Source organism: Sinocyclocheilus grahami, unplaced genomic scaffold (assembly GCF_001515645.1).
Source record: "Sinocyclocheilus grahami isolate Dianchi unplaced genomic scaffold, SAMN03320097.WGS_v1.1 scaffold229.1, whole genome shotgun sequence".
Lineage (NCBI taxonomy): Eukaryota > Metazoa > Chordata > Actinopteri > Cypriniformes > Cyprinidae > Sinocyclocheilus > Sinocyclocheilus grahami.
The window spans coordinates 935,622-959,049 of record NW_015505408.1 but is presented as its reverse complement, the minus strand read 5'-3'; the positions used below and the strand labels follow the sequence as shown (position 1 = coordinate 959,049).

The 23,428-nt window shown below is 33.7% G+C and overlaps 1 protein-coding gene across 1 annotated transcript in view; it reads left to right on the top strand.

The window, feature by feature from the left end:
- LOC107597201 (filamin-B-like) overlaps positions 1-23,428 on the top strand; it is a 67,554-nt gene that overhangs the window by 38,175 nt on the left and 5,951 nt on the right. The window contains exons 5-8 of the mRNA XM_016288156.1: positions 9,886-10,033; positions 13,650-13,843; positions 14,818-14,980; positions 15,064-15,264. Coding sequence (XP_016143642.1) covers positions 9,886-10,033; positions 13,650-13,843; positions 14,818-14,980; positions 15,064-15,264 — 706 coding nt within the window. The remainder of the gene's footprint in view (positions 1-9,885; positions 10,034-13,649; positions 13,844-14,817; positions 14,981-15,063; positions 15,265-23,428) is intronic.

Below are 23,428 nucleotides of genomic sequence, written 5' to 3'. Positions count from 1 at the left end.
TGGTGAGGGGCGTAACATTTCCGTCACACGCTTGAGGTATTCGGCCAATCACAATGCACTGGATAGCTGGCCAATCACAGCACACCTCGCTTTTCAGACCGATGAGCTTTGTAAAAATCGACGCGTTTCAGAAAGGCGGGGCATAGAGGAGAAACAATGTACAGTATGTGGAAATTTTTTTTTAACCGTAAACCGCATAAACACATTTCATTACACCAAATACACAAAATAATGTTCTTTTTAGCAGCATCATATGACCCCTTTAAAAACAGCAGCAGTTTTCAGCCTGATGTCACCATGATGCAAACATGAAATATCAGACATACAGTAGTAGTTCTTTACAGGTTTTTTATTAGATTGCGCTGCTTTTACGTTGTTTTTTCTGTGTAAACATGGATGTTAGACTGTTGCGCTCGCGTCTCTTGCAGTGTCTCATGCATGAAACGCCATTCTAAAAACACTGCGCTCAAGTTAAAAGAAGTTCACTCCCACCTTCTTGCATGTTTTACCTATTCCACTGCCTGCGTCGCATCTTTGTCAACACAAAAGCGCATTCTGTGAATGGTGCTTAGCGCTATATTTATGGTCCTTTACGGCGCGCGTCTCACGTGAGCGGTTAATCATGTGCGCCGACATGCGGTTGAATTGTTCTTTTCTCTTTACTGTTAACATCGGCATATTGTCAAAGTGTCTAATTCTAACATTTGGTAATATTTCTATTCAAAATTGTGATTCCTCGATTTCTAAAAAATAAAATCGTGGCAAAACAATAAATTCGAATTAATCGATTAAATTGGGAAAATCGCCCAGCCCTATGATGTATCTTGGATGGCCTGAGTGTCAACAAATTAATTTCTGACTGAACTATTCCTTTAAGATCTGTCCTTTCGTGCATTTCATTGCAAAAGCATGGTATCGTAGTATATGGTCTCATGGTATATGTATTCTCATAAAAACGTTAAACTCACTACATTGAAGTTGTGCATTTTCTGGAGCTGTGGCGCTCTTCCTGAGATCTGTTTGGAGCTTGTAAATCAGATGTTTTATAAGCGTTTTAGTGGGAACACTTGACGGAACCATTGAGGCTCTTTATGAGCTCTGGGTTGTTTCTTTGAGTTTTCTTTAACACAATACAGACAGATGCAGATGATTTGAAGTTGTCCCTCAGCCTCTCTGTCCTGTGATTGGTTTGAACACATCGACTGAATCAGTTATCTGTGTTGAAGTGCGTCACGAGGATGTGAAGTGTCAAGTGCAGGGCTGTACGTTAACTTTTTTTTCCACATAGCACTGGTGCTACAGAGGTTGAAAGTTTTGTAGCACAGGCCAAAAAGTTGTAGCACAAGTATAAAACGTCTGAAAACAAACACAAGTAATGGAGTTCATCACTTAAGCAGGCACCGATGTTCCATACAGAGCACAAAAACTTTTGAGACAAAGTTTTCTTAATTTGCTAAAAATGAAAGAGTGCAGAAACATAGCACCTCTTACACCTTAACAAAATATAAAATAAAAAAACAATGGTAGACATTTAGGCAAAGTTAGCCAAGATAAAAATATTTGTCATTATTTTATCTTTGTTATTAGAAAATAAAACCTTTTTCAGGTACAGTATTTATCAGTAGCATTCAAGAAATTGAATGAACAAATATTAAAATAAAACTATATACATAAATTATACTTTTTTTTTTTTTTAAAGCAACTGACTGATAAATTCATCAGTCAAGAGCAGTGAGTGATTTTTTTTCTGTGTTTTGTTGTTTTATTAACATTAAAAGATCATCTGTCTTTCAATAGTGTTTCATTTTTATACCATTTACTCAAGTTGTTTTAAACCTGAATTAATTTATTTCGTCTGTTGAACATAAGTTATTTTTGAAGAATGTGGGTAACCAAGCAGTTGCTGGTCCACACTAACTTCCATGATATTTTTTTCCTACTGTAAAAGTCAGTGTGGACCAGCTACTGTTTGGTTACTCACATTCTTCAAAATATATTTTTTTGTGTTCAGCACAAGAAAAAAATTAATACAGGTTTGGGACAAAATGTGAGTAAATAATGACAGAAATAAAATTTTTTGGGTGAACTATCCCTTTAATGACAGTCGGCAGCATGTTTAGTAGCTACTGTCCCTTTAAGAGCTTCACGCGTTTCTCTCTCAACTGTTTACTTTCATTTCAGACATAACCAACTGTGTTTATATGTAATCCTTGTGTGTTTTTGACGGTATTAGATGCAAAATCAATCAGACGCGAAAGACAACTTGGTCAAATAGTCAGGTGCTTTTTGACAGGCTCTCAGTGTGAGCGCTCTTCTTGAGTATGCGCTCAGAAAAAGCGCATGCAGAACAGCACGAGAATTACTGGTATTGCTTTTAAGCAGATGGAAATAATGTAGTTTTGTGATTGCGTATAAGTGCGATATTTCTTCAAAAGCAGATCGTGGAGACATTTGAATCGTCCACGATCAAAAATCGTCATATCGCACACCCCTAACTACCAAGTATAATCAATCTCACACATACAAACGAGCACAACGAAATCACTTCACACTATTAAGCGGCTTTATGAACATTCAAAACTGTATCGCACGCGTGCTACAGTGGTAAATGTATTCATCGCACAGACCAGTTTTTTCGTAGCACGTGCGACATATATGTCTGTACAGCCCTGAAGTGTGTGTCATTACACAGAACAGGCATGTGTTCGTCTCATCTAATGAAATGTCTGTGTTGTTCACGGTTCCTCTTCAGTCGTGTCCTGCGGCGCAGGTGTGGTTCTGCAGTTTCTGAATGGAGCAGGAAACCCCTATTGAATTACCAGCAGGCATAACTTTACAATACAAGCACACACTGATGTTCTCCAAAAACAACCTGCGTCTCTAAGGAACTGCCATCATTTGTCAAAGAAATGCAGATAAATGGAACAATAGATCCCTTTTTTATTTTTGATCTACAGTAGTATATCATTTGCAAGACAGTGTCGTGTTAAGCAGCACAAGATCAAGTATCTTAATAATAATTAAGTAAAAATTATGAGTAAATGAATGTAAGAGTAAAAATTATCATTAAAAAATCAGCAAAAATAATAAAAAATCAGAATTTTTTTATTTTTTTTATTAAAAATCATTGTAAAATCTGTTTAACAGGAGTAAAAAACGAGTTTAGGATGGTAAGTTTTCATTTCTTTTTGTAAATGAGTTCAATCTGTCCATTTCAGTGAATTTCAGTCAGTCTCTGTATATGTATATATACATCTATCACGAGTATAAATACGGTTCATTTTGATCTGCCAAGGTTTTGCAAAAAGTTGTGTGTAATCACCGATAATTTTTTTAAATCCATGTCCAGCCCTGGTCTCATAAAACATTTATTTTCCCTTTTGACCAGTAGGTAATATAATTTATTTATATTTAATATTGTATATAATAATAATAATAATTGAATAATAATTTATGAATTTAGCTGATGCTTTTATCCAAAGCGACTTACAGTGCATTCAGGCTATACATTTTTTACCAATATGTGAAAAATGCTCCTAAAAATAGGCTTTGTTTGTCTTGATGCAAAATATTATTTCCAGGTTTTGTTTTTGTGGTGTAATGTTGCGTGGACAAGTGTTGTGCGATTCATCCTCCCCTCAGATCTACTTCAAACTGATCTGTCTCTTTCTGGACCATTTTCCCTTTCCCAAGCCTCTCATAATGTTGAGTTTGAGTCGTTGCGGGATCAGAGCTGTAATGTGGATCTGTATGTCGGCGGTACGGGTGGAGTCTCGGAATAACTCCGCTCGCCTCAAACGCATTTCCAGATGTGCCGCTGTCAGACGGCCAGGCTTAACTTTGATAGCTTCAACTCATCTCACTTCTTTTGAAAAATCTCAATGAACCATAAATCTCCCTGTGCTCTTTGTTGAATCTGATCAAGGCTTAAATTCATATATGCTGGTGGAAAATAATTTAGGGCTTTTCCAAGACGTCTCCTTTATCTTTCTGAATGCTGGCCTCTAGGAAGACCTCGACTAACAAGGTCCCTCGGGTTGATATGTCTTGTTTTAACTGTTGATAAGTGACTGGAAAAGACCTTGGGTTTCGCTTCTGTCTGCATTTATAGTGAGATCAGAGGGTTTGCGGGTGAAGCCGTATGTCTCTGGTGTAATGGTTGGTTGGGTTCAGGAGACCCGCCCTGAGGAAATCTGCTGCCTCTTTTTCTCACCTAATCTCGCCAGCCCGGGGAAGCAATGAAATCATGGAGCAATGATTTACAGAAGGTTACAACTGTGCAAAATGGTTTTTAACCTCTTTGTTTTCTCATTTCGTATGGTGTGCCGCTGGGTTACGTCCTCACCCTCTTAAGTTTGTCAGTCAGGATGAGGAAGACTACTCTATTTTCTTGTTTTAATTGTTTCGCATGGTCGCATTTCAGCCCACAAATCAACAGGACATCATAATCTGCTGCCTCTTTTTCTCACCTAATCTCGCCAGCCCGGGGAAGCAATGAAATCATGGAGCAATGATTTACAGAAGGTTACAACTGTGCAAAATGGTTTTTAACCTCTTTGTTTTCTCATTTTGTATGGTGTGCCACTGGGTTACGTCCTCACCCTCTTAAGTTTGTCAGTCAGGATGAGGAAGACTACTCTATTTTCTTGTTTTAATTGTTTCGCATGGTCGCATTTCAGCCCACAAATCAACAGGACATCATAACATTATTTTCATAACAATTATGCACACTGTCTCTTGCAGTTTCCATTGTTTTATGATTCTTATTAGATTCATTTTAAGTGTTTAACTGTAAATCACTGTACAAATTTTTTTTTTAAGTTGGCATAAATCATAAGTTAATGGTAATATGACAAATGCTACCATGACACAGCATTTATAGCATTGCACTAAACAAAACCACAACAACAGTGATTTACATCCACGGCTTTTATTAAATTATTTGTTACCAATATTAAAGTATTGTAATATTAAAATTACACTTATGAATGTTGTTATAGTTTATGTAATAATAATAAATTCTTCAAAAACAATTATTTTGCATTGCACTTATGAATGCTATGATAATAAAGAATTCATTGTTTTAAAATTAAAAAGTTTTTAATGATAATGTTTTTAATAATAATGTAATACTGTATTTTTAAATGCAATAAAATACTAATTTAATAACAACAACAACAGTTATTATAGTAATGAGTATCAGGGATGTAATCGTTATGAAAATGTCATAATGCTAAAACTTTTAAATATCTTAAAGTTCTTAATTTCCTTTGTGTTAAAAACATAATTTTCTTTTTCTTGTGATCTTTGGATTAAAATATAAGCAGAACATGTTTTTTTTTTCTCAATAAGTTTAGTTTGATCTTTCAATGTTAATCATTAATGGCTTTTAAGATTCAGCTCATGTGACTGAAAACTTTCGTTCTAACCTTTCTGAGTCCACATTTATATCAGAAAAAGAGCAGTATAAATTGTAATGGCATGACTCAAGGTGTTTATGGCCTGTTATGAATGCGGCCGTTTGATTAAACGCAGTTAATTTGATTCTCCGTGTAGAGAATCTGATTTGCTCTTCAGGATCACGTCATGTTTGGTGACGGTGGCTCCAGCTGCTCACATCATGCTTCTTGACTTTCATAAGTGTTTGTTGATTTTTTCCAGGCCGGTTCCCAAGGAGATCTCAATAATAAAGCTCAGGACATTTCTAACCTTTGCTAAGTCAGTCTTGACCCATGCTTATGCTTCAAACTTTGCAAATGCATTCAAGAGGAATTAGAGCAGGATTTTTAAGCATGTTTTTTATAATTTCTCCTTGTTCTGAAGCATTACTGAACGGGCCTTTATTGCAGGGTCATGTATTATTTTGTATGTGATCCTCTGTATCGTCTGTATGTGGTCAGGGACAGTCTGTGTGATCTTGGCTTCAACTGTTGCTTGTTATCTTGGTAAACTCATACTGTATTTTTAAATGCAATAAAATACTAATTTAATAACAACAACAACAACAGTTATTATAGTAATGAGTATCAGGGATGTAATCTTTATGAAAATGTCATAATGCTAAAACTTTTAAATATCTTAAAGTTCTTAATTTCCTTTGTGTTAAAACATAATTTTCTTTTTCTTGTGATCTTTGGATTAAAATATAAGCAGAACATGTTTTTTTTTCTCAATAAGTTTAGTTTGATCTTTCAATGTTAATCATTAATGGCTTTTAAGATTCAGCTCATGTGACTGAAAACTTTCTTTCTAACCTTTCTGAGTCCACATTTATATCAGAAAAAGAGCAGTATAAATTGTAATGGCATGACTCAAGGTGTTTATGGCCTGTTATGAATGCGGCCGTTTGATTAAACGCAGTTAATTTGATTCTCCGTGTAGAGAATCTGATTTGCTCTTCAGGATCACGTCATGTTTGGTGACGGTGGCTCCAGCTGCTCACATCATGCTTCTTGACTTTCATAAGTGTTTGTTGCTTTTTTCCAGGCCGGTTCCCAAGGAGATCTCAATAATAAAGCTCAGGACATTTCTAACCTTTGCTAAGTCAGTCTTGACCCATGCTTATGCTTCAAACTTTGCAAATGCATTCAAGAGGAATTAGAGCAGGATTTTTAAGCATGTTTTTTATAATTGCTCCTTGTTCTGAAGCATTACTGAACGGGCCTTTATTGCAGGGTCATGTATTATTTTGTATGTGATCCTCTGTATCGTCTGTATGTGGTCAGGGACAGTCTGTGTGATCTTGGCTTCAACTGTTGCTTGTTATCTTGGTAAACTCAACCTTTCTGAGTCCACATTTATATCAGAAAAAGAGCAGTATAAATTGTAATGGCATGACTCAAGGTGTTTATGGCCTGTTATGAATGCGGCCGTTTGATTAAACGCAGTTAATTTGATTCTCCGTGTAGAGAATCTGATTTGCTCTTCAGGATCACGTCATGTTTGGTGACGGTGGCTCCAGCTGCTCACATCATGCTTCTTGACTTTCATAAGTGTTTGTTGATTTTCTCCAGGCCGGTTCCCAAGGAGATCTCCATAATAAAGCTCAGGACATTTCTAACCTTTGCTAAGTCAGTCTTGACCCATGCTTATGCTTCAAACTTTGCAAATGCATTCAAGAGGAATTAGAGCAGGATTTTTAAGCATGTTTTTTATAATTTCTCCTTGTTCTGAAGCATTACTGAACGGGCCTTTATTGCAGGGTCATGTATTATTTTGTATGTGATCCTCTGTATCGTCTGTATGTGGTCAGGGACAGTCTGTGTGATCTTGGCTTCAACTGTTGCTTGTTATCTTGGTAAACTCACTCTCTCCTTTTGTGTGTGTGATACTGTCTTTATGGTTTGCACTATTTACTTTAATAATCAATATAAAGACACAACTTATATTATTAAAAATATTTTTATTATATTTATATACATGTTTTCAATTTTATATATATTTGTTTTCAATTTTATATTCACCTTTTTTTAACTTGATAAATTCACTTTTTCCTCATGTTGTATCTTTCTTTACGATTTGTACTATGTTTTTAAATATGTATTTTAAAATATAGAATTTTTAATTGTATTTTATTTTTACAAATTCATATTCACCTTTCATTAGTTTTTTACACAACTATATTCACCTTTTGTACTTTATTTTAATCTCATTTATATACACACAAACTTTGAGAGAGAGCGAGAGAGAGATGCTTGATCTTTGATGTTCGCTCACTTAGCAGATGCATCATTTGGATTAAAACTAAATCGTAAATATAAAACAACATTTATAGGAGCATTTACTATAAACAACATTTTATTTTCAACCTTAACCATACATGACTTTATGGTGTGAAACTTTATGGACAGTGAAACTATCAGTTAGTGTAAATGCGCTAGGCTGTACTGTTAAAAAAAAAGTCTATCCTGAATGCACTGTAAGTCGCTTTGGGTAAAAGCGTCTGCTAAATGCATATATGTAAATGTATCGGCAAGTACCAAAAGTATCGTTATCGGGCGAGTACTGGAAAAAGTGGTGTATCGGAGCATCCCTACTTTCTCAGTAAATTCTCTTTCTCTTTTCTTTTCATCTGATGTGCTCTAGATCTTCACGGTTTGTTCTAGTACTGTAAGTGCATGTTTGCTCTGATAGTACTGACTCATGTCAGGGCGTATTGTGCCGATGATCGGTTGTGTATTCTCATAATTGGATTATGTCAGTGTTTGGACAAAATTTTGGACACCTTCGTAATCAGGCTTTTTAGCCATCTGTTTGGGTTGATCCTCATTGGATTCATCTGGTTGGAATGAGAGTTTCTGAGACTAATGGAATTGCAAGATTAACTAACAAATCGTCAAATGTGCTGGTGTGTTTCCAAGCGCTCGGCTCAAGAGTTTTAAAGTGAGCATCTCAGATTTCCTGTCATGTAGGGAAATGCTTGTAGTATTATTCTGCATGTGTCCTTCCAAGCCTGTTCAGGCTGGATTTTCCTTGGGACTTCCCTGTGTTTTGTAGCTTCTCCTCAAATGACCTCCTAAAACAGTGACTAGCCCGGATGACCTTCTGTTTGCTTGTGCTGATTTTTGGTTTTGTTTTTGGAGGGAAACAAACTGACAGTTTATTGGGTTATTTACATTTGTTTGTTTATTTAATAAATTAATTATTAACGATATATAAATATTTATTTATTTTTGTACATAGTAAAATTATAAAAAAATATTAAAATAAAAAACAATTCTAAAATTATAAATATGTATTGATAAAAATATAATGCATTCTTTAAAATGCATTAAAATATGTAAATAAATGGATCAATCAAACAATGAACTATAAATATATAAAGCACATTTTAAATGTACTTCTTTTCAATGAATGAATTTTATATAATATATCCAACTGTAAGTTCAAGCTGCATTAGTTTATTTTCGTGTCAGATTTGCTCTTGATCTTTGTCTGTGTGCTAAAGTTAGACGACTGATAGTGTGAACATGAGGGAGCATTCGGTCGGTCCAGCGAACAGACCGCGGGATGATTTCTGCAGTGTTAATCACTGACAGCTGCGATTCCTCCTGCAAACATGTGCTTTCTCCAAAACAGACTCATTTCAAGTGTTCAATTGTCTAATCTTCTGAGTTCACTACGGAGTGCTCATTTGCCATAACTGAGCACAAATCTTCATCTTAATTGTTTGTTTTCTTCAGGAACAAGTGTGCAAGATAATGCGATTCCTTTTTTAATAACATTTTATTACCTGTGATATAAGATCAGTTGTCAGGGATTGGTTTGCAGTGAATCATATTCCTGATCGATTGATGTGTATTCAGTGAAGATGAGGATTAAAAGCGGAGTCATTTACAAACATGATACTCCACCCCATTTATCTATTTATTAGTCTAGTCAGTGTTTGCTAATACTGTGGGTCATTATATACACTGTTATACAAGCTGTGCTTTGTTCCCATCACATTTACAATTCTGCTACATTTGTATCATTAGTGGTGTTTTCTAAAGCCAACATTTTGTATTTACTTATAAATAAACTGTATTTAATCTTTTAACCTTTTTAAATGAATTTAAAATAATTATACAATTAATAAATTTAAGTAAAAATTAATAAATAAAAATGCATTAAAAATTGTTTGAAATGTATTATAAAAAAGTTATTTAAGTTATTAAAAAAGGAACAAAATTATTAAAACGAGAATAAAATATAGAAGTAAATCCTAATTGAAAATCTTAACTATAATAGCGCACCAATGATACTAAAATAACATTGGTTTGGATAAACGGGTAGTCCAGCCTGAGACTTCAAGCCAAATGTTGTCCGAAATAAATTAGCTGCACGTTAAACCAGGTGATTTTTTGTTGTTGTTGCACACTACTCATGTTTAGTCTGTGTTTGCAGGTGATTGCTCCAGAGGAGATCATTGACCCCAGTGTGGACGAGCAGTCAGTCATGACGTATCTGTCTCAGTTCCCCAAATCCAAACTGAAGCCCGGAGCTCCTCTCAAACCCAAACTCAACCCGAAGAAGGCGCGCGCGTACGGCCCAGGTGAGCCAGCTTCGTCACCTTACAAACGTGCACTAGTGTTGTTGTTTACATAGAAGCACCCAAACGGTGAGATCCGTCTGAGCGGCCACACACACAAAGATTGCTGTTAGGCATGGGCCGGTATGAGATTCTGACGGTATGAAAACCTTAGATAAAAATATCACGGTATTACGATTACAGCTCTAAAATGTTATTTTTAAATGTCTGGGTAAAAAAAATCAACTTTTTTTCCCACTGAATACATTTTATTTTTAAGAAACATATAGAACATTTTGGAACAGTAAACATGTCAGGCTAAATAATTAGAATAAATAATTAAATTCTTCTTAATTAAATGCAGTCACTTAAGTGAGCCTAAACCTGCAGCTCAATAATCAAAAATATAATCAAAACAATTTCTGTAAAAAATATAATAAAATTTTTAATAAAAAATGCATGCATAAACCTGCAGCTCAACAAGGTTTTTGGAGACATGCTTGCTTTCTACACATTCATCTTTCAGTTCAAGTTATGATGCAGGAATGTTCACCTTTCCCGGATTAAGTTTGGAATTTTTAATAAAAAATGCATGCATAAACCTGCAGCTCAACAAGGTTTTTGGAGACATGCTTGCTTTCTACACATTCATCTTTCAGTTCAAGTTATGATGCAGGAATGTTCACCTTTCCCGGATTAAGTTTGGAGCGGTGAGGTACAAGGATGTGTGCACATACACACATAAGGAAAGAGAGAGCGCGAGTGTCACACACACACACACACACACACACACACATGTGCGGTCTCTCCGTACAACACTCAAACAGTGGCAAGGTTTTTTTTTTGTTTTGTTTTTAAATGCGTGATTTTGAACCGATGTAAACAATGGCAGGAGGCTTAAAAGTATAGACGTGATACCAGCTAAATTTAATTATTGTACTGAATCGCAGAAAAGTAGGCTACAGTACGTACTTTAGACTGCTATTCCTCACTCTGTGAAGTAACGTGAGGCACATCATATGACCCCTTTAATGATGCTGTGTTAAGAAATGATCCGTATTAAAGGCAGTGTGTTGTCATGCGAGGAAACTAGTTGACGTTAGCTAGTTAATTAGCCATGTTATCTGCCTCAGTAGCAAGCCAACGTTACCTGAAAAATTCCTATACGACAGACTTCATCTTTTTCGACGGGGGAAAGAGTCCCATTGATTCATCTCCTTCGGCCATCCCACACACAGGTGACTCTCACTGACTGCTCGCAGCAACCGGAGGGGCTCAGGGGGAGGGGTCGTGTGACTCCTTATGCTCTTCACTGCACACAACTGAGGGAGTCCTGCACTTACCGCAGGAACGGTATAACGGGAAATTTTAGTGGTTTTGAAACCGTGACTTTTCCAAACCGCGGTATACCCTGAAACCGGTTATCGTCCCATGCCTAATTGCTATCATACCAGAGTTTCGGGATATTGTGATTCTCATGAACCCTCGTCAGGAGCACATGGAGCGTTATGGGCAGACTTTCTCAGATACTTGACATGTCACAGATTTGTTAATGCGGTGTGATGAGATTAAGATAAGGGGTTTCCTCTGCTGTGATCTGATGTCTCGTACTCTCTTTTGAGCTTGAGTTTCACTACCGCTCAAAAGTTTGGAATAATTAAGAAATTTATGTTTTTTGAGTGTCAACTGCTCACCAAGCCTGTATTGATCAAAATGGAGGGAAAACAATCATATTACAATTTAAAATAACTTTTTTCTGTTGTAATATTTTGAAATGTAATTTATTCCTGTGAATTTTCAGCATCATTACTCCACACGATCTTTCAGAAATCATTCTAATATGCTGATTTGCTGCTCAGATATGATTATTGCTATTAAACCGTTTTTGCTGATTAATGCTTTTGTGAAAAATCTGCGTTATTTGTATAGAAAGGTCAAAAGAACAGAAAATTGAAATCTTTTGTAACATTATAAATGCCTTTACTGTCAATTTTGATCAATTGAATGTGTCCTAAAGTATTTGTTTTTAAAAATTCTACCTTAATTGTTTGAATAGTATTGTATCACAGTTTTCACAAAAATTTGGAGCAGCGCATCTTTCAATAACACTTAAAAAAAACAACAGCACTTTAAAATCGTGCTTATTTTAAGCTTTTGACTGGTAGTGTAAGTTAGTACCGCGTGAATACAGCGGCTCCTGTTATGCTCAGGACTGATGGATGGAGTGAAAATGTGCTTCTTGTTGTAAATTTGACTAAAGCTGTAAAACCGCTGGCTAATGAGTTTAAGAGTTATGATTCTCACACCAGAGGTGACCTCGACACATTTTCTGTGACCACATTTACTAAAATGAGCTGCAAGGTTTTGGCTGCGGCGTCGTCAGTCTTAGGAAATCTTCACCTCTGTTTTTGAACGGCCGTATAATTTACGACAAATAATGAAAATGTCACATTAGTGTTATTTTTCCATTAAGTGATTATGTCCTCTCTGAAAGCACTACAAATAAAACAACGACACAGTCACCCTTGTTTCCTAAATCACACGTCGAGGACTGTCGTTTTCAGTGGTGAATTGAATCAGTGTTTGGAAAAGCTCAGAGGGATCGTGTGGTTTTGTGCAGTTTGCCTCAAACTATAAACTAAAAGGAGTATTTTTAGACTATTACGTTTGCAGGTTTATCGACCACTGCGGTTTTTATCCAACATCTGACGATATCTACTGTTTCTGTTTCTTTGTGTATGCATAAATTATACAACATTAGCTGTGCACAAGTAGAGGATTCATGAATCAAATCCACATCATAAATTCATGACCACTTTTTATGTTTTTTTTATGTTTCAGCCCACAGGCCTTCAAGGGCTGAAAGACTATAAATGGGGAAAGATTTGAATTTAAATGCAAACAAAATGTGAAACGTATTTTAATTCGTTTAGGTGTATTATTTATTATAATTTAAATAAATTGATTATTTATTAAAAATATTTATTTAGAATTAATTTGCAATCAACCAGTGAGGAAGCTGGTATAAATCAGATAATATAATATCCACCAATCATGACGCATGCAGTAATTAAATAAAATCTCCAAATATGTGAATACATAAAATGAAAATGCATTTATATTGATCAAAAACATATTTATAGACCTTTACATAAATTTGCATGTCTTATGATTATAAAATTGAATAGCTTAAAATTATTTATAAAAAATATTTTTAATGAAAGTTTGTTTTAAAGGTCATTAATGCAACACTTAAAAGGGGCCTTTAAAGGCGTCCAAATTGATTTATTGCTTAGATTTTGAAGTTTAGTGTTGTTGTTTTTTTTTCGTGCATTTGTGAATCTGTTTTATATACTGTATGCTTATGTAATCAATAGCAGACATCTAAACATGCAGCAGTGCAGTAAATATATATTTCACAATGAGTGTTATGTGAGTTTGCTGGAGATGTTAATGGCACAGTGTGAAGGAAATGCTATCTTAGGACTGTTGAAGCATGTCATTTTTGTTTTAACAGCTCTGTCGGATCCATTAAAGGTTGTAATTAGAACAGAAACCGCTTCTCATTAGCTGAAATAAACTTGTTTCGTGATTCACCTGTTTTCCAGAGTAAAGTCCTGAATGATTTTTTGTTCACCAGGCATCGAGCCGACTGGGAACCGGGTGATGCGTCCGGCCGTGTTCACAGTGGACACCTTCAGCGCGGGTCAAGGCCAGGTCACTGTCTATGTTGAAGACCCAGAGGGCCGCAGAGAGGAGGTCAGACCTGTGCTCAATGAAGGCAAAAAGACCTACAGCGTGACGTACATCCCTCAGGTCATGGGACCGCACAAGGTCAGGATGAAATGATCCGTCTGCAGCAGTGCTTCTCAACACGTTTGACTCAAAGGCCCCTGTTATTTACAGCAATATTCAAAGGCCCCGTGCTTTTTCCAGATCTTTGTGGTTTTTATTCACAAAATGTTCTCGAATAAACAATATTGGCGAAGAAATTAATACTCTTATTCAGAAAGAACACTAAGTTGATCAAAAGTGACTGTAAAGTCATTTATAAAGTTACAGAACATTTCAATTTCATAGAAATGCTGACCTTTCTATTTGTCAAACAAACCATAATTCATAATTGTAATATATAATAACATAAAGCTTTGTTTAAAATTGTAATGTTAAAAATTTACTAGTTAATGTGTTACATTAGTTATTTAGTTACATACAGTTTATTTATTTATATATATTATATATAATACATATACATTTGTATTTGATCTAGTCTGTCAAATAAATTCAAATATAAAAATTGTAAATTACATTTGCATATTTAATATGCGAATAAAAATATTCTTTTTATAAGCTATTATAAAGATACTTTTATAAGATACTATATTCTGTACTCATTATATACATTTATATATTATTAAACATATAACAATCCAATATTTTTATTATAAATATAAAAATTAATTGTGAATATGTATTTATTTATTTAAAATTGTATTAATTCACATGACATTTCCAGGTCTAAAAATCTCACTTTTAAATATGTCCAGGTTTTTCTAGACTGGGAATCCTTGTCCTGCAAAGAAATCAGGAACCGTTGTGGATGCATTAAAAGTTGTTTTGGCTTTTTTCATTTTTTGTATTACTTTAAATTATTTTACGTCATTTTCAGGCCTCCCTAGTTGTTATAATAGTTTGTTTTTACACAATTAAGTTTATTATGTATGAACACAGAAGAACACAGAACGACTCTGTTTCCATGCATTATTCTGTGAAATATAGGCTCATGGTGTTTTATGTTCACTCCACAGGTCACTGTGCTTTTCGCTGGACAGCAAATCATAAAGAGCCCGTTTGAGGTAGTTGTGGACAAAGCCCAGGGAGACGCCACTAAAGTCACGGCTAAAGGACCCGGACTGGAGCCGCTGGGCAACATCGCCAACAAACCCACCTTCTTCGACATCTACACCGCAGGTCTGACCATGCAAACTTGAATTTGAGCTCACTTCCTTGACAAAAACAAGTCTTGATGCCGCTGTACTCTCTGTGTTAATCAGGTGCCGGAGTGGGTGATGTGACGGCTGTCATCAAAGACCCTCTGGGTAATAAAAACACCGTGGAGGCCATCATGGAAGACAAGGGTGAAAGCGTCTTCCGCTGCACCTACAAACCCATGCAGGCCGGCCCTCACACCATCAACATTACATTCGGAGGCATCGCCATCCCTAAGAGCCCCTTCACCGTCAATATCGGCCCAGGTACTTCATGCAATTACATGCATACATTACCCAGCATCCTCTTTCTGAGATGACAATTGCTTAAATGTGCTGTCGGTGGAAGGAAATGGAATAGTTTATTAGTGCTTTGTGCTCATAACTGTGAAGTGAATTAGCGCTGTGTTTTGGGGTCTCAGACGTGTGCATTGCCTCATGCGCTTGTAATTGCATGTAGTTATGAGATTCTGCAGGGCTTTTACACGCTATAAAATGCGTGTAAATGTAGCCACAGTTCACCAGCGTGCTCGTTTGTGGCGTGTGTGATGCTGCCAGCTTTGTTATATATGACCTGTCGCACCATTATGGTCAGGCTTCATTTCCAGCCCTTTGTTTTAATTTGATTGCTTTTTTAGGCTTCTCACACACACACACACACACTTCCAGTTGTGGTTTACGGGGACTCTCCATAAGCGTAATGATTTTTATACTGTACAAACTGTATTTTCTATCGCCCTACCCCTAAACCTACCTCTCACAGAAAACTACTGGCAATTTTTGAATTTCATAAAACAGAGTTTTGTATGTTTTTTTTCAGCCTTTTGTTTTACGGGGACACATTTGTGTCCTCATAAACCATATATACCACTACACACACACACACACACACACACACACACACACACACACACACACATATATATATATATATAATATATGAGCAAATATACTTTATTACAAATATAAAGATTTGTAGTGATTACCTTTGCATATTTATTTAATATGCAATAAATATTTTCTCTTTATAGTGCATGTACTATACTCATGTTATACATTTATATATAAGAAGTGTATAAAAAGTTATATTTTTATATACAATTAATAGTAAAATTACATTTATTTGCATATTTTGTGTATGAAATAAACAAATATTTTATTCATTCTTTTATGGTATATGTACTAAATTTATTCTCATATTATATACATTTGTATTATATAAAATGTCATATTTTTAGGTTTTATGTCCTAAGATTGTTAGATGGGTTTTTGCAATCAGTGCTTGTGAATTCGACAGACAAGCTCACACATAAATATTAGGGCTAAATGAATGCAAATTTTTTGCATGACTTTGTTTTAGATTTCTAAGGTAACAAAATAAATTATTTTCGGTTTACTTTTGGCTAGTGTTATTCTAGTATCATTAAGATATTTAGAATTAGTTTTTATTTTATTTTATCTTATATTTTGAGTTTGTCATTTTTGTTAGTTTTTGTTTTTTAACATGTCTAGATAGTTTTATTAGAGCATCAAGTCACATTAAATGAAAAATTGTATTTATTTATTTCAGTGCAGGTTTATTTTATTTTGAGTAACAAAAGTAAACAGGATAGTAACCCTGGTTCCTGCTGTAGTTTTTGTCCGTTCTCTGCGTGCTTTCGTTGTGGACTTGGAAATCTGTGCGTCACTGAACATTTGAATCCTTGTAAAACACCAAATTCCTTTTCTCTGAAACAGCTTTTCCAAACGTGCAGCAATTCAGTTTAACAGAAGTTGACTTTAATTGATTTTCCCGTGTAGTAAAACGTTATCATGCTGCTGATTTCACAGGCTTGTTTTCACAATTTGTTGAATTTTACTGTTCAAAACCGAACAGCGAGAGCATTGTTGACTCATGTGGCATTATTGCATTGTTTCTTATTAGCTTATTGTCTCTTGTTAGCTGGTTTTTGACTGGTTCAGCTGTTTTTAGCTGTTTTTAACTGGTTTTTAGCTGGTTTTTTGCTAAATCAGCTGGTTTTAGCCAATTTTAACTGGTCTCTAGTGGTTTTTTGAATCCGCTGGTTTTACCTTGTTTTTAGCTGGATTTACAATGTTAAATCACGTTAAAAACATACTAGCAGCATGCTAGAAACATGCTAATAACATGCTAACCATGTTAACAACATGCTAGTCATGATAGAAACATGCTAATAACTAGTTAATCTGGCAAGTAACATGCTAATCATGTTAGCAACATGCTAGTCGTGCTAGAAACATGTTAGTAACTTGTTAATCATGATAGCAACATGCTAGTAACATGATAATCATCCTAGAAACATGCTAATAACATGGTAATTATGCTAACAACATGCTAATCATGTTAGCAACATTCTGGTAACATGCTAATCATGCTAAAACATGTTAGAAACATGTTAGTCATGATAGAAGCACCCTATCAACCACCCCAGGTACCCTAGCAATATGCTTTATACCTAAAACATTCAAACTTTAATTTTTAAAACTTTTACATTTCAAACTACTTCAAACTGAAAACCTTCAGACTGCAAGCTTTTAAAACTTTTTAAAACTTTCTGGCTAGGCTTTTTCAAGCCAACTTAAAGTGTGTCTACAAACTTTTCATTCTATTTATTGTTATTGTTGAATAGCGTTGAACTTTCTTCTCCTGTGTCACATTCTTCAATTTGTTTGAGCTGCACCCTCTACTGTACAGACATGAATTTACATTTTCTTCAGCCTGAGGCACATTCATTTCACTTTTGTTGTGAAAGGGCTTTTACATTTTTAAAACAAGAACTTATAATAGAAATAAACAAGCATGCCGTGCCCAGATTTAAAATGTAACTCAGAAGTAACGTAACAATATAAAGATTTGTAGTGATTACCTTTGCATATTTATTTAATATGCAAATAAATATTTTCTCTTTATAGTGCATGTACTATACTCATGTTATACATTTATATATAAGAAGTGTATAAAAAGTTATATTTTTATATACAATTAATAGTAAAATTACATTTATTTGCATATTTTATGTATTAAATAAACAAATATTTTATTAATTATTTTATGGTATATGTACTAAATTTATTCTCATATTATATACATTTGTATTATATAAAATGTCATATTTTTAGGTTTTATGTCCTAAGATTGTTAGATGGGTTTTTGCAATCAGTGCTTGTGAATTCGACAGACAAGCTCACACTTAAATATTAGGGCTAAATGAATGCAAATTTTTTGCATGACTTTGTTTTAGATTTCTAAGGTAACAAAATAAATTATTTTCGGTTTACTTTTGGCTAGTGTTATTCTAGTATCATTAAGATATTTAGAATTAGTTTTTATTTTATTTTATCTTATATTTTTAGTTTGTCATTTTTGTTAGTTTTTGTTTTTTAACATGTCTAGATAGTTTTATTAGAGCATCAAGTCACATTAAACGAAAATGAAAAATTGTATTTATTTATTTCAGTGCAGGTTTATTTTATTTTGAGTAACAAAAGTAAACAGGATAGTAACCCTGGTTCCTGCTGTAGTTTTTGTCCGTTCTCTGCGTGCTTTCGTTGTGGACTTGGAAATCTGTGCGTCACTGAACATTTGAATCCTTGTAAAACACCAAATTCCTTTTCTCTGAAACAGCTTTTCCAAACGTGCAGCAATTCAGTTTAACAGAAGTTGACTTTAATTGATTTTCCCGTGTAGTAAAACGTTATCATGCTGCTGATTTCACAGGCTTGTTTTCACAATTTGTTGAATTTTACTGTTCAAAACCGAACAGCGAGAGCATTGTTGACTCATGTGGCATTATTGCATTATTGTTTCTTATTAGCTTATTGTCTCTTGTTAGCTGGTTTTTGACTGGTTCAGCTGTTTTTAGCTGTTTTTAACTGGTTTTTAGCTGGCTTTTTGCTAAATCAGCTGGTTTTAGCCAATTTTAACTGGTCTCTAGTGGTTTTTTGAATCCGCTGGTTTTACCTTGTTTTTAGCTGGATTTACAATGTTAAATCACGTTAAAAACATACTAGCATAAACATTATCATGCTGCTGATTTCACAGGCTTGTTTTCACAATTTGTTGAATTTTACTGTTCAAAACCGAACAGCGAGAGCATTGTTGACTCATGTGGCATTATTGCATTGTTTCTTATTAGCTTATTGTCTCTTGTTAGCTGGTTTTTGACTGGTTCAGCTGTTTTTAGCTGTTTTTAACTGGTTTTTAGCTGGTTTTTTGCTAAATCAGCTGGTTTTAGCCAATTTTAACTGGTCTCTAGTGGTTTTTTGAATCCGCTGGTTTTACCTTGTTTTTAGCTGGATTTACAATGTTAAATCACGTTAAAAACATACTAGCAGCATGCTAGAAACATGCTAATAACATGCTAACCATGTTAACAACATGCTAGTCATGATAGAAACATGCTAATAACTAGTTAATCTGGCAAGTAACATGCTAATCATGTTAGCAACATGCTAGTCGTGCTAGAAACATGTTAGTAACTTGTTAATCATGATAGCAACATGCTAGTAACATGATAATCATCCTAGAAACATGCTAATAACATGGTAATTATGCTAACAACATGCTAATCATGTTAGCAACATTCTGGTAACATGCTAATCATGCTAAAACATGTTAGAAACATGTTAGTCATGATAGAAGCACCCTATCAACCACCCCAGGTACCCTAGCAATATGCTTTATACCTAAAACATTCAAACTTTAATTTTTAAAACTTTTACATTTCAAACTACTTCAAACTGAAAACCTTCAGACTGCAAGCTTTTAAAACTTTTTAAAACTTTCTGGCTAGGCTTTTTCAAGCCAACTTAAAGTGTGTCTACAAACTTTTTCAATCTAGTTATTATTAGAATCAATCCGAAAAATCCACAAAACTATGCAGCCCTGAAGAGTGGCTTCTCTTTTGAATGTGGTTCAGTGGGATATCATCTCTGTTTTTCTTCCCTCTGTAATTAACGGTTTAGTGGTTTTGTACGGCCGGTAGCTTTAGTGTTCCCCTAGGATGCTGGTGATCATGTTGGATTGAAAGCGATTGGGCTGGGCAGGTTTGGATGAGCGTGACCTCGGGAAATCAGCCGCATGTGCCTTAAACCCAAACAAGACCCACAGGAGAACATGTTTGTGCTTTTGAACAGATAGTTTGACATTTACAGCGCAAGATGTCATTTCAGGACATTTCACAAGCAAATTAAAGAGCTTTATAAAACCATTATGTGCTTTAAAAATTGCGCAAGAAATGTTGAATCAATTTACTAATCCTAAAAGCTCTACTATGAATAAAGATGGAAGAATATATATATATGTGAGTATATATTTTATAGTATATACTCGTATTATATACATTTATATATTATAAATATAAAAATGCTGTTTTTTAGTATAAATATATAAGCATTAAGAGTGAATTTACATTTCTTTGCATATTCTATTTATTAAATGTGCAAATAAATTGTATTGTTTTATGTTTTATGTTCTATGTGCTATATGTATTGTCATTATATACATTTATATATAATATAAAATGTAATTTTTATTCATTTATAAAATTAATTAACAGAATTACATTTATTTGCATATTTATTTATTAAAGAAAATCGCCTTTAAAATTGTCCAAATGAAGTCCTTAGCAATGCATATTACTAATCAAAAATGAAGTTTTGATATATTTACTCTAGGAAATCTACAAAATGTCTTCATGGAACATGATCTTTACTTAATATCCTAATGATTTTTGGCAAAAAAGAAAAATCAATCATTTTGACCCATACTATGTATTGTTGGCTATTGCTACAAATATCCCCCATTGACTTATGACTAGTTTTGTGCTATATTGTATACTCGTACTTTCTTTATTTTTGAGCCAGAGGAAAACAGCTTATGCTTAATGCTTATATTTCAGAACATTTCACAAGCATTTATCCAAAACATCCATTATGTGCTTAAAAAAAAAAACACTCGAAACTGTGCAAAGTTGGAATTGGGCTCTTGATATTTCCTAATTCTAAAAACTCTGCTATGAATAGAAATGGCAACGGCTGGAAATAGAATTAAGTTATTAAAGCGCATTAAAGTAGATGCATATCCTCTGCAGCATTTTTATGAAACCAAACGGTTCCTCCAAAGGTTTGTTCCCCTCTCAGGGTGTATTTTTAGAGTTCAGGGTTGATGATCATGCAGTGCAGTAAGTGTATATTAGTGAGTCAGACGGGACGCTCGTGAATGAAGCTCTGTGTCCCGCTCCACCCTGACGGGCCCCGGCTCCCACATCTGAACCTAATGAGAGAGAGAGCAGACCTCATCCAGTCTCTGTCAGAGATGCTGTTACACTGAATGTGGGGTTTGGCTCGCTCTCTGTGGACTCTGTTCTGGTGCTCTGGAAACATTACAGGACTCCATACTGTATAATGGTAGGGTAATAATGGAGTGTTTAATTGTACGTGTGCTCTTACGCCGAGGGATTTTTCATTTCATTTGCAGGTTGTGCAGACGTTTGAGGCGGGGGGTTTGAAGGGTTTTGGATGATTGAAGCTCATTATACCGTGATGTATTTTACATTTGTGATTCTGATTGGCTGACAGATGTTGATTTTCTTTAACTGGATTCTTCAATTGTCTATGCAAATAAATTATATATATATTTTTTTATTTGTCTATAAGTTTAATGTATAATAAAGCAAGGTATACTGTGCAGATGTTTGAGGCGGGGGGTTTGAAGGGTTTTGGATGATTGAAGCTCATTATACCGTGATGTATTTTACATTTGTGATTCTGATTGGCTGACAGATGTTGATTTTCTTTAACTGGATTCTTCAATTGTCTATGCAAATAAATATATATATTTTTTTTATTTGTCTATAAGTTTAATGTATAATAAAGCAAGGTATACATTTCTAAAATTAAAATGTATATATTTGCAGCATATATAAAAAACAATGTATATAATATATACTATACAAGTATAAACCGTGTTGGGAAATAACTAGTTACATGTAACTAAATTACGTAATTTAATTACAAAATAAATGTAATTGTAATCAGTTACAGTTATTGAGAAAAAATGTAATTAAATTAGTTACTTATGAAAAAGTGATGGTAATCAGTGTTGAGTTCTGTAAGGTTAACCCTCCCTGCTTTACATGTTTAAAAATGATTAACAGTTGAAAACATTAGAAATTTAGAAAAGTTGCATTACTTTAATAAAGTAATTGAAATAGTTGCACTACTTATTACGTTTTAGATAGGTAATCTGTAACCTGTTACATTTCCAAAGTAACCTTCCCAACACGGAGCATAAAATACTACATACACTTTAAAGGAGAGATTGTGTAAATACATATTACATGTATTTATTAAATATGCAAATAAATGTTTATTATTTTATAGTATGAGTGCTATATTATATGCTCCATTTTAAATATAAAAAGGATTTTTTTTTACAATTATAAAAAGGAATGGTAAAATTATTAATTATTCGCTTAATATGCAAATAAGTATTTTATGTTGTAATCTGTAACCTGTTACATTTCCAAAGTAACCTTCCCAACACGGAGCATAAAATACTACATACACTTTAAAGGAGATATTGTGTAAATACATATTACATGTATTTATTAAATATGCAAATAAATGTTTATTATTTTATAGTATGAGTGCTATATTATATGCTCCATTTTAAATATAAAAAGGATTTTTTTTACAATTATAAAAAGGAATGGTAAAATTATTAATTATTCGCTTAATATGCAAATAAGTATTTTATGTTATGTCTAATATGCATTTATGTATTTAAATATATAATAATGTAATAGAAAAATAAAAAATAATGCATATTTAATGCTTATATATTTTCTTTTTTATAGTACATGTACATTTATAACATACATTTATAACTATATAATATTTTTATTATAAATATAATAGTATAGTAAAACATTTATTTGTATATTTTATTTATTGATTATGCAAATACATGTTTTTTATGGTCCATGTACTGTATTCTCCTATATATTTGCATATATAAAAACGTAATTTGAATTAGAAATATAAAAGTAATATTAAAGTAAAAGTAATTATTTAAATATACTAAAAGACAAAGAATAAAATTATCTGCATATGTACAATATTCTGTACTGATTATAAATATCTCAAATATATTTTTATTATAAATATACAAATTTTGTAGTAAAATTACATTTATTTACTTATAAAATGCAATTTATAGATTTTATGTTTTTGCACATTTAATAAAACGTTTTACACCTTAAGCTCATTTAAGGACTGGTTTAGTAAGATTTTACCAGATTTATTATTATTATTATTTATTTATTTATTTATTTTTACATTTTATTATATATTTATTTTGATCTTTCTTATTTATTTTTGATATTATTGATAATGTCAAAAATAAATAAGA